The following is a 12382-nucleotide window of genomic DNA, read 5'->3' as shown; positions in this document are numbered from 1 at the left end:
ATGTGTATGAATAATTTAATTCAAAAAACTCAATTATGGACATTCAAATATTATAACAAAAGGTTGTCAAAACAACTCAAAGCTACAAAAATATAATTTTTACTTTTTTTTTTTTGCAAATGTATGAAAATTGACAACAGAACCAAAAAAATGACAATGTAAATAAACACATTTTTATAATTTATTTTTTTCACTCTACAGAAACAAAGAAACACAAAACAAAAAAACATAAATAATACCAAACAAGCCTTACTTTTTTGTAATTTTTTAGAAAACTAATAATAGAAAACAACAAATATTTTTCATAATTAAATATATACTAAAATTCTCGCCACATCAAATTTTAGATTTATAACAAACACGATAATTTAATGTCATAACTATCACGTTTTTTAGAAATAAAGATTTCACCAACCAACATCTCCTCACTTTTAGAATTTTTTTCGTGGAAAACATTCATACTCAAGGAAAGAAAGAGATCCATTTAGTTGTGGAAAAAATATTTCTCATTTTTATTTTCACTTTTTCAAATAATTATAAAAATTTATTGTTTATTCTTTAGTTTTTGGGATTCATATTTAAAAGTTTAAAAATAAGGGATTTGCCTAGTTGTACAAAATAAGATATTTTTACTTTTTTTTTTAATTTTTTTTTTAAAATTATAATATGAGCATGAATTTTGGCTTTGAGATTGAATATATGTATATTTGAAAAATATTATATTTTGTATAAATCTATATAAATCCTAACTGAGATCCAATGCTTAAGAAATCTTAAATTTAGAAAATAAAAAAATATATATAAATTTTAAAAATAAAAAATAAGGTGTTTTTTTTGTAATCTATAAGAAGTAAAAAATAAAATTATATATCATTATTTTTATTTTTATAAATATTACAAAATTAAGAAATTAATTATTTTAAAATAATTATTTTAAAAATACAAAATAGAGTCGGTGCAGGACCCGGAGAGAGTAACACTGCCGCTGCTACTTCCCAGAGTCTGAACTCAAAGAATGGCTGTTCCGCTGCTTCTTAGAGGCGTACCGCTCCTCCTCCGTCTCCGACGGCCGCACCACGGATTGGCAGCCGGTCTCTTCGTGCCGCCGTGCCAACCGCACTGCACTGCCGCCGAGCCGTCTAAGCCAGATGAGAATGGATCCTCTGCGAAGCAGACTACGGATGCCCTGAGCAGCAGGGACCCGCCCCAGTACCCTAGGTGGAACCATCCTGATTTCCGCGAGTGGAAAGATAGGGAAGCTGAGATCCTTCTAGATATCAAGCCTATCACTTTACTTGTAAAGGAGATTCTTCACTCCAAGAGGTCTGTCTCCTGATCGCCATTAAACCTATTGTTCCGTCTGCTTGCCGAGAAAAATGCACGAAGGAGAAGAACTTTAGAATTTAATGCTCGAAATTTGCAATATTTGAGACCTAAGAGAGCTAAACTTTCTGCTTAAGAAACCAAAAAAACAAAGACAAATAATTCGAGTTTTTAGTTTCTTTTGTTGTCCTGATTTTTTCTGGTAATTTTAGTTTGGCCTTATATTCCGTAACTGGAATCTGGAGCCTATGCATACGTACTGGTTTCTTGATAGCAATATGGCGTGTAAATGAGCTTTATACAACCTTGAGTTCTTTAAATCAAAGATCTTATACGACCATCAAATGTTGGTTAATAGCTTTTATTTATGTCTTTGATAATACTGCGTAACATATTTTATTGTTATTATCCTTCTCTTTTGGGGATAAGGCTTTTGCATTGCATATTTTTCTCTAGTTCGTCAAGGAGTAGTGTGAGTGGTGGATAGTCTCAAGTTATATGTTATACAACACTACTGGCAGAGTTGTATAATAGGCATGTTTACGTAATAAAAAGTTATCTACTCGGCTACCCAATCCCCTTAGGCAGTGTACTTAGTAATGCATAATATCATTTGGCGAAGAGTGGTGAGTCCTTTGGCAGCAGAGAAGTCTTCAAAAATAATATCCTTTCATGAAACTTGATATTTCTTTTGGCAAATATACACACAAAACCACAATTTCTTAGTTGACACATACTTTAAAGTTGTTTGCCCATTTTCCAAAAATACTTGCCCTTTTGCAATGGCAAGGACCTTAAATCAAAGTTAGTCGTGAACTCCTTTTGAGCACAATGTGGTATAGGAACTTGCAACTTAGAAGACTAGTGGTGGAGTGATCCCATGGCTACAATACAAACTCTCCTATGGGGGTTGAACCTTGGCCTCTCTTGTGTTGGGCGGTGGGGAGGTGGCCTGGAGGTGACTCTTTGGTTCCAAAGCTTGTGCTTGGGTTTTCTAGAGCTTGCATCTATGAATAGTAAGGAGAAGGCTAGGTTCAATAAGTTCAGTGGAAAGGGAAACATTAGATTGTGGCAGATGTAGGTAACTGGTTGGAAGGTTACAAGGTACTAACCAAAGTGGAGAAGATGGATGAAAATGATTGGTTGTAATTGGAATGCCTGTAGTATTATTAGTTCCTGTTTGACATATTTAGTGATATTCAACATAGGGGAATAGAAAATGGCGAAAAGTTTATGGACGAAACTGTATATAGTTAAGAACAATACCATCAAACTGCTCTCAAAGAAGTCACTCTTGTTTCTTAATATGCATGAGAGTGGAGATCTGGACCAACATATGAATCATTATAATTAGATTCTCAGCAATGTGGTCAAACTGAAGTGAAGATAAGGTGTTGATGATGTCATCTTCCCCTCTTGCTTTTTTGAAACACTTTTTTTATGATGCTACTTTATAGGAAGTTCACCCTATGAAGAGCTTTCTAGGGTTCTTATGTTGAACCAAAATGGAACTTAATAAAGAGGACCATGAACCAAAAGCCTTTGTTGCCAAGGCCAAGCATAGGAGAGGGAGATCGAAGGAGAGAGGTAAGCAAAAGGGTAGGTTGAGGTCTAAATCAATGACATGAATTTTGAATGTTTCAAGTGCAAGTAGAAGGGAGACTACAAGTAAGATTGTCCTCTTTGGAAGAAATAGGAAGACAAGAAGGGGTTGACCATTGAGCTCAACTAATGTGGTGATAGATAAATCATATGTCGAGGTCTACGAGGAACTTATACTTGTTGCTTCAAGTGAATTTCTTTCCATTATACTAGGACTAAGAACTTGGTTTGCTCTTTTCATTATAGTTGATGGTTTGATACCTGTAAGTAACGTGACGGAGGGTCAGTTGTTCCAAGTGACAATCATCCCTGTCTTGTAAGTGGTGTCAATATTATGAAAGTTTGGTATTGCTAGAATATTATAGAATTTTAGACATTAAAAGGGCAGCTCGGTGCACAAAGTTCCCGCGTATGCAGGGTCCGGGGAAGGGGAGACCACAATGGGTCTATAGTACGCAACCTTACCTTGCATTTTTGCAAGAGACTGTTTCCATGCCTCGAACCCGTGACCTCTAGATCACACAGCGACAACCTTAGAATTTTCTTTCTCTTGGTTATAAGACTTTGATGGTCTCTCAACTACTCCATACATTGGAGGTTTTAGGGTGTCAAAGGATTTAATGGTAGTATAGTTGTAAATAGTGCAATAGTTGCTTCATTGGATACAGACATAGTTGACATATTTGTGAGCTAGATATGATGGAACTCTTGGAGAGGAAATTGTTGAAAAGGTTGAAGGACTGTAGACTCTACAAATATTGCATTTAGTCATCATCCTTAGTCCTACGGTACCAAAGGAATTTTACATTATGTTTACATTGATGCTTGGGGGTCTTTGAGAATGCCACTAAGGAATGAAGCTTAGTACTTAGTTAGCTTCATCGAAGATCATTCTCAGAAGCTTTGGGTGTACTTCATAAAGAAAAAACGTTGTATTTTTTTTTTTGCAAATTTAAGTTGTGGAAGGTAGATGTTGAGAAACAAGAAGGTCACTAAAATGTCTTAAACCAAATAACGGGCTACCAAATGTGTTTTTGAAGTTTCTTTGAGGCGATTGTTGGAATTATACAATTTATAGGACTCTGAAATGGGTGGTTGAGAGGACAAAGCCCTTCTTGAGAGCCTGGAGCATTAGACTATAGGTAGGATTGCCTTAGAGTTTTGGTCAAATGTAGTCAACATGACTTGTTATATTATTAACTTGCCACTTCTACAAGGATGGATAGCAAAGCGGCTGAGAAAGTTTGGACAAGTTAGGAGGTAAACAACTCTGTATTGATGATCATTCATTGCCTAGTATATGCTGACATTCATTATGAGTTTTGGTCTAAGCTAAGAGTTCTAGGCCTTAAATCGAAAATGTGTGTTTTCATTGGCTATGAAAAAGTGGTCAAAGGGTCCAAGTTTTGAGATCTAGAGGACAAGATGGTGATGATAAGTAGAGATGTGGTGTTTGATAAGACGTCCATGCTCAAGGAAAAAGAAGATGAATGAAGTAAGAAAGTTGATAGGGAAGAACTAGGTGTGCAAGTGAAGTTTGGTAGATAACATGTCCATTAACCAAATTCCCTTAGTTGAACAAGAGGAAAAATGACAATTAGATGGGCTAAGTGGAACTCTAGGCAAATATAGGCTTACTGGAGCATTGTAATATGATTTTGAGGATGTGATCTCTTTTGCGTTAGTCATTGGCAATAGGGATCCGTACTCTTTCTAGAATGTAGTTTCAAGTGTAAAGAAGAGCAATAGATGAAAGGTATGATGGAAGGGGTGGAGTCTTTGCCCAAAAATTGAACTGGGGAGTTGGTGGAACTTTCTAAAGGAAAGAAATTAGTGGGGGTGGACATAGGTGTTTAGGAAGGAAATGGTGTTTTAGAAAGAGAAAGCAAACAATTTAAGGGAGGCTAGTGGCAAAGGGGTACTACTTTCACAAGGAAGGATCATATGTTCTCTTTAGTTGTCCGTCGTACCTTTGTTTGTTTGTTTTATTTTATTTTATTTTGGACATGGTAGCTTAGCTTGATTTGGAGCAGAGCACTTGGTTGTTAAAACAACATTTCTCAGAGGAACAAATTTATATGGAGCAACAAAAAGGTTTCAAGAAACTCAAGAAGGAGGACCATGTTAGCAAGTTAAGGAAAGGGAGAAAAAAAAAGAGAAAAACTTTGGGCCTCTAAACATACTTATTGAGAAAGGTGTTGGAGAGGTTTAGCATGAGTTTTGCTAAGCCAATGTCAACCCCATTGGCAAATCATTTTAGATGATCATTAGCACAATGTCCATGATTAGAGGAGGATGTGGGATGGATGTTGATACCATACACCAGTGTCATGGGGCGCTTGAAGTATGCCATAGTTTGTACTTGTTCAGATGTTGTTCATGCAGTTGGTATAATGGGGAAATTTATGGCAAATCTAGGCAAGGAGCATTGGAGCTTTGAATTGGTTTTTATGTACTTGAAGGGTTTGGCAGATTTGGGCATTGAGTTTGATTAAAGGCAGGATTCAACTTTAGTTTAGGTATACACTGATGTAGACTGTGTAGGAGATTTGAATGACAGGAGGTTCACAGGATATGTCTATACTAGGCAGACTTTGTCGGAAATCCATGCTAAACTCAGTTGTTGCATTATGTATGTGCTGAGGCAGAATATATGACAGTTATAGAGATGGAGTGCCATCTACTTGGCAAACAATAGGTCTACAATGCCAGGATAAAGCACATTGTAGTCATTTATTGCCATCTATAAGACAGTTGATTGCTACTCGTAAGATTCAGTTTGTTAAGGTGGCTGCTAGGGAGAATGTAATAGGCATGCAATGACAATTGCTATTAAGGAGAAGTTCTTGCATTGCTTTTACCTACTCCATGCTACAATTGCTGAGGGATATAAAACTTTAGGTGGAGGTACATGTTTGAAAGCTCCAGGAGTAAATATTTGCTGAGGTGGAGACTGTGGAGTTTTAGAAGGGTTATTCACTCAAAGTCTGTCAACAAGGGCCCTGAGCCCTTCGTACCTGTATAGAAAAGGCTGATTGGTGCATTGAGGGATGTTTCTTTGTGGTATGGTATGGTATTTTGAGTCCAGGCATGGTGTCATTAAATTGTTTTATGAGCTGCGGTTATTTCAAATGGGGGCTATATATGCTTGTAGCCTACGGTTAAAACTCTGAGGCAATTTTCACTTACTATATAGTGGAGATTTCGTAGAGGTTCCATGTACTTAGGCACATGTCAAATTTTATGATAACCATGTAGTATATCACAGTGCATTCATCTGAAGAAAGGGGTTGCTTCATTGCCTTCCATAATTAATCTGCATCTCTGTAGGTGAAAACCAATTTCCCTGCATGTTTTTTTTTTAAATATATATTCGTTTAGTCCAAGCTAGTGAATTAAGAATAGTTAGAACTTTTAGCTGATGTCTCCTATCAGTTTCATGTGGTATGCACATTTGTCAGATTGACAATCCTATTTTTTTGTTGGGCTTCCTCACTCCCAGTTGAGGAACTAAGAGTGTTCTATTACTTTCTAAGGTATTGTTAGTATATGGTTGAACTTGTGCAAAAGTTGAGGTTATATTGACCAGAGCAGTTAATTCGCTGCATTGCTGTAAATGGAAAATTGTAATGTAATTTTCTCTTTCCCATCCTTGGGTTTGAAGTTGGTGACAATTTAGGGTTTCATCAATGAGTTGTTTGAAAAAATAATAAGAAAACTAGGATGGTGGTTGGCCGACCTTTTATTCAGGGCAAGTGAATTGTCTTCTGACTTAACTTTATTTTGTCTTCTCCAGTCCTACATTATGCAAAAACAGTGCTTGATGTTTTTTGAATAATGGTGGAAAAAGGAATTCAAAGTTGATTTTGCCAGTTAGAAAAGGGGTTTGCTTCTCAAAATAAACTGTTGTGTTGGGGTCGAAAATGCTGAGTTTTGTAAAGTTTTGCTTTGGTAGGAAAAATGGCTATGATTTGTGGGGATTGGATTAGATAGAGGAAAATTTGGAGGAAATTTCTAGGCTCAAAGTTTAGAAATAGTTGAGAGGATTACTTATCAATAGAGTATTTTTTAGGGAGTTGTTTAAAGGTGTAATTTAAGGTGTGAGTAGGATTACGTATTATTATTTTTTTTTATGGATTTTCTTATAGGACTATCTTTAGTAGTGAAGGAGGATTTAAGTTTTGTTCTTGGGATGATCTCTTTGCTGGATGCAGCTCTGAAATTTAAGTTTACCACAGTGTAGTGAGTGAAAAATATTACTTCTGCATCAAATTTTATTTAATTGAAGCTAGATGGAGTAGCATATCAATATACTTTCATTTCCTATAAATAATCTCATTTGGTGCCTTGTTTAAAAATGGTTTTGAAAATCCTCAGAAGGGAGATATGTTAGTGAAAATCCCATTCATTATTTGGCGTTTAGGCTTCATCGGCATGAGATTACTGATTGGCTGTTGGCGTTGTGGGATGACTTGGTGTTTCTGTTGATAATTTTCTCTAGGAGGTTGATAGTAATGTCTAAAGTGGGAGTGATGTGGAAAATATGGGGAGTTCGTATTGCTGGTTGGTTTTTATTATTTTATAAAATTCCATACCAAGGAAATGTAACACATTTTTCATGAAGATTTCTTTTGGGTTTTGGCTACTCAATTGATTGTGTTCCTTTGCATGCTTTTTTGCATGCAAGACACTATTATAGCCATAGAATCCAACTTCTGCAGGTATTGGGATAAAACAATGTTCTTAATACAGATTTACTTTGTTTTTTTTTTCTTAAACTTTAATACAACAGCAAGTATTTGTGGGCTAGTAGGAATACTTCATTTAACGTAAAATAATCTTTTCACATTCTTTTTTAAAATTTAATGACTTGGTAACTCAACTATAACAACTTTTTTTCTTTGTCATGAATCCATGGCATTGTAGAAGGAAGAACCTGAATGTGTTTTATTCTCTTCCACACTTAATGTAACCATAAATGCTTATATGCTCAACCCTTGTTGAAGTTGATTAGTCACTTTTCTGAATGGGTTCATTAGAACTGTGCAACTCCACAAGCTGCTACCATATGTTAAATCGCATGCTTTGCTGGTTCAAGTGTGTCCATGTTTGACATACTATAGCTTCATACATATTAATCTGTTTTCAGATTTGTATTGTTTAATTGAAGAGGTGTCATGTGTCATGACATTTAGAAAAGAGTTATGAAACTTGTCTAGGATTATAGGTTTGTCCTGGGACTCATAGAAGTCAAGTGCGGTGGTTCCTGATTTCTTTTGATTTATAATTTCCTAGGAAGATGTACCAGTTTCTACTCTCTCTCTCTCTCTCTAGCTCTGTGCCCAACAGTCTGGGACTTCGGTTGAGTCAGTTTGTCCTCTTTAACTATCACTTTGGAAAGCAGCTTTTATTTGCCTTCTGCTTGAGTAGGTGGTGTTATTTTGTGCGCATTGTATTGAGACAATTGTTCAAAAGGGAGGTCTATTATGAACAGAAAATTGTTATCAATTTATGTAGTGTGTCTGTTGGAACCTTCTTTGACATTGCAAGTTCTATTGGTAGTTTATTATGGATAGTTGTAGCCTAGAGCCAGAACATCCAAAAAGATGCCAACATGGCTAATCAGATCTTTGGGAAGACCAATAAACTCCATTACAAAAGGTGTTTCAGACAAAAGTGGACACAAGATACACAACTTGAGAAACTAAAGAAAACAATGGTTTCCAATTCATTTGCCCGTTTACAATTTTTTTGGGTAAATTACATCGACACCCTTGAGATTTGGCATAAATACACTAACACCCTGTCCTGTTTCAAAATTTTCGCACACCCCTTTTCAATTAATTTAAGTTAACTTTTAATGGATCAAACAATATGACTCTTATATGCTATTTTTAAAATGAAGTTGCAAACAATTAATAATCAACATTATATAAATGATTTGAGGCAAATGGAAAACAAAATATCCTGGGCTTAACTATTGTATAAATATCAATGAAAGTGATTTCCCCCACTTTTTTGACAATATTAGCTTTATATATGTATATGTGTGTGTGTGTCATTGTTATGGGAGGTGATGTTACCTCCCCAAGTGCTCTTCTAATCTTGCTTGAGCCACATTGACATTATATGGGTTTAAAGGGAAAGATGGGATTATTGTACGTTAAGAAAACACCCAAATACAACAACAACAACAACAACCACAACCAAGCCTTAAGTTACAGTAGTGGAACATGAATCATTCTCTTCCAGTTTACTTGTTCTTGAGTACTATCCTTGGACAACTTGAGGGCTGTTAAATCTTTACTTGCTATGTCATTCCAAGTAATTCAAGGTTGACCCCTATCCCTTCTGTTGCCACTAACATTTACTAGCTTACTTCTTCTCTTTTATTATTTGGCCTATGTGGTAGGTGCTGAAGCCATCTCCCTAACTTGCCATGAATATGTTCATTCCATAATTTATCTTTTAACATTGCACTGCTCATCCACATTGCTATTTTCATTTTGGCAAATTTTTATTGCCCGACATTTTATTCATATAGCATAACTAGTCTTATAATTGTCTTATATAAAGTTTTTTTTTTCTTGATTTTAAGGGTATTCTATGGTCACACAATATGTCCAAAGCACTTCTCCATTTTACCCAACTTGCTTTTAACTTTATATATTGAGTTTTCTTTTTTCAATTTCTCTTTCAACTTGCAAAATAGATCCATGGTATCAGCATGTACTAGTGATATTCATTTGTTGACCATCAGCTTTAATATTTTCTCCAATATTCCTCGTGCCATGACTAAAATTACATTTCATATATTCCGTCTTAATTCTTCCACTTATCTCAAAACCTCTAGATTCTAAAGCTATCTCCATATTTCTAACTTAGATTCTACTCCACCTCTAGTTTCATTAATCAAGACGATATCATTTGCAAACAATAAAGAACCTCATTTTGGATACTCCCAGTACTTTCATCCATCACTAATGCAAAAATATAAGGACTCAAAGTAGGCCTTTGATGTACATTTATTGTGATTGGAAATTTCCTAGACTCACCAACCTTAGTCTTAATGATAGTCATTAATTCGTTGTACATGTTGAAGTATTGAGTGAATTGGAAGACTTAATCACAATGATAGGTGATAGGTCTCTCTCTATATTTATGTTATATGTCAAGTACATGACAATGACTGTAATAGCCTTACTAACTCATGCTTTCTAACATTGCAATAACGCATGCTGAATGACCAAAATAACCGATTGCACGCCCCCTCAATTTGGAGCATAGATATCATATATTCCTAGCTTGTTATAAGTGAACTTAACACAAGCATCCCCTAAGGCTATTGTGAATACATTAGCAAGTTGGAGTTCAGACTTCACTTGAGTGGTTGTAATGAGCTTCTGTGCAAGTTTCTCCTAAAAAAAGTGATAATCAACTTTGTTTTGCCTGCTTACGAAAGATTGGGTTGGAGGCAATATAAATAGCAGCTTGATTATTAGACAAATCCATAGACCGGGAATGTGGAAATTCTTGAACCAAACAAGTTTAGATGTAGTGTGATCCATGACCCATTACTCTGACTGAACACTTGTCTTGGTCACCACAATTTGTTTCTTACTCTTTTACGATACCAAGTTATCACCAACAAAAATACAATACTTAGTTATGGATCTTCTATCAGAAGGTGACCTATCCCAATTTGCATCTACATCCTTGAATATTGGTTTGACCTCGATCTTGACATAAGAGACCTCTCATCTTCGAGGTATCTCAAGATGCAAATTACTACCTTCCAATGACCTGTTTGTAGAGAACTAAGGAACTGGCTCACAACACTAGTTGCGAATGCTATGTTGGTCAAGCAGTTGTAAGATAATTCAACTTTCTAACAAGTCTCTCGTACTATCAAGGTCCACTAACAAATCACCCACATCCAACACTAACTTAGTGTTAGGATGTGTATTGACAAGTTTGGATTTTGATAACTCAATCTTATTTAAAAGGTCAAAAACATACTTCTTTGTGACAAAGTGGTTCCTGTATGAGATCTGCATACTTCTATACCCAAGAAGTATTTCATGGTCCTAAATCTTTAATTTGAAATTTAGTGTGTGGAAAATTCTTTAGGTGTCGGGATACCTTGATTATCATCATCATGTAATCACAATATCATCCACATACATAATGAGCAGAATCCTATCGGATGTAGGCTTGTAGTATGATGAAATATAAAGTGATCTATCGCGCACCATTGAAGGCAAAATTCAATTGCAACAACATAACATCGACGAAATCATGCTCTGGGAGATTAATTTACACCATACAATGATTTCTTGAGCCAACGCACTAATCTTGCCTTCCCTCAACAATAAACTCAAGTGGTTGTTCTATATAGACCTCCTCAAGATCACCATGTGCTTCACGTATAAAGTACAATGATACTAAATTGACTAAACCATGCTTTGGGAGATTGCTTTAGTCCATACAATGGTTTCTTAAGACGAAACCCTAAGCTTGACTCCCCTAAGCAACAAATTGAAGTGGTTGCTCCATATAAACCTCCTCAAAATCATCATGTAAGAAGGCATTCTTCACATCTAACTAATGTAGAGGTGAGTAATGGCTGAGGAGACAAACAAAAAGCAATTTTGGTGATCGGACAAAATATGTTTGAATAATCCAAATTGTATACTTGAGTATGTTCCTTAGTAATAAGGTGGGCTTTCAAACGAGCCATAGAAGTGTGAGCATTAACTGTCACGGTATACATTGTACACCTAGCATAAACCAACTACAGACTTATTAGGAGGAAGAGATACCAATTCCCCAGTATCATTATTGTCTAATGCACACATCTCTTCAACCATTGTAGTCCTCTATCCAGAACGTGCGAAGGCTTTAGAAATAAATTTAAAAAGAGCAGCAAAAAATAGAGTACTAACAAAACAATAATATGAGGGTGACAAGAAATCATAGAAAACAAAATTAGAGATTGGATGCTGCATTTAGGTGTGTTTACCTTTTTAGACATCAATGAGAAGATTAATATCTTGGGAAATTAGATCATTAGATGAAGAAACGTAAGGTGTAGTGAAGAAGCTGGTGGGGACTCTCTTCCCTTGAGTTGCCATTGTGTATAACAATGTTTCAAAAAGCAAAGGTGTAAGGCAAAGTGTATGCCTTAAGGTGTTGAGGCAAAGCCTTTTGAGAATTTTATTTTTAGATAGAAATATATAAATAAATTGCACATTTTAAAAAATAAAGAAAAAATAAAGAAAATTAAAAGTGAAATGCAAATATATATATATATATATATATAAAATTTATAATTTGTAAACTACTTATTGGTCATTATAAAGTTGCTAACTTGAATGCATTATGTATATCATGACAAAAGATAGCTATAACATTACAAAATTCAAATTATCTTCAAGATCTAAGATACAACTCTTAA

At 35.3% G+C, this 12382-nt stretch overlaps 1 protein-coding gene across 1 annotated transcript in view; it reads left to right on the top strand.

Annotated features, from left to right (window-relative positions):
- Positions 1 to 964: 964 nt before the first annotated feature.
- The window catches only part of LOC131162079 (protein DCL homolog, chloroplastic), a 28788-nt gene continuing 17370 nt past the window's right edge, over positions 965 to 12382 (top strand). The window contains exon 1 of the mRNA XM_058118213.1: positions 965 to 1323. Within this exon, the coding sequence (XP_057974196.1) occupies positions 1016 to 1323 (308 nt within the window). The 5' untranslated portion in view covers positions 965 to 1015. The remainder of the gene's footprint in view (positions 1324 to 12382) is intronic.

Source organism: Malania oleifera, chromosome 8 (assembly GCF_029873635.1).
Source record: "Malania oleifera isolate guangnan ecotype guangnan chromosome 8, ASM2987363v1, whole genome shotgun sequence".
NCBI lineage: Eukaryota > Viridiplantae > Streptophyta > Magnoliopsida > Santalales > Ximeniaceae > Malania > Malania oleifera.
The sequence above is the reverse complement of the archived record's forward strand: the minus strand, read 5'-3'. Positions and strand labels throughout refer to the sequence as shown.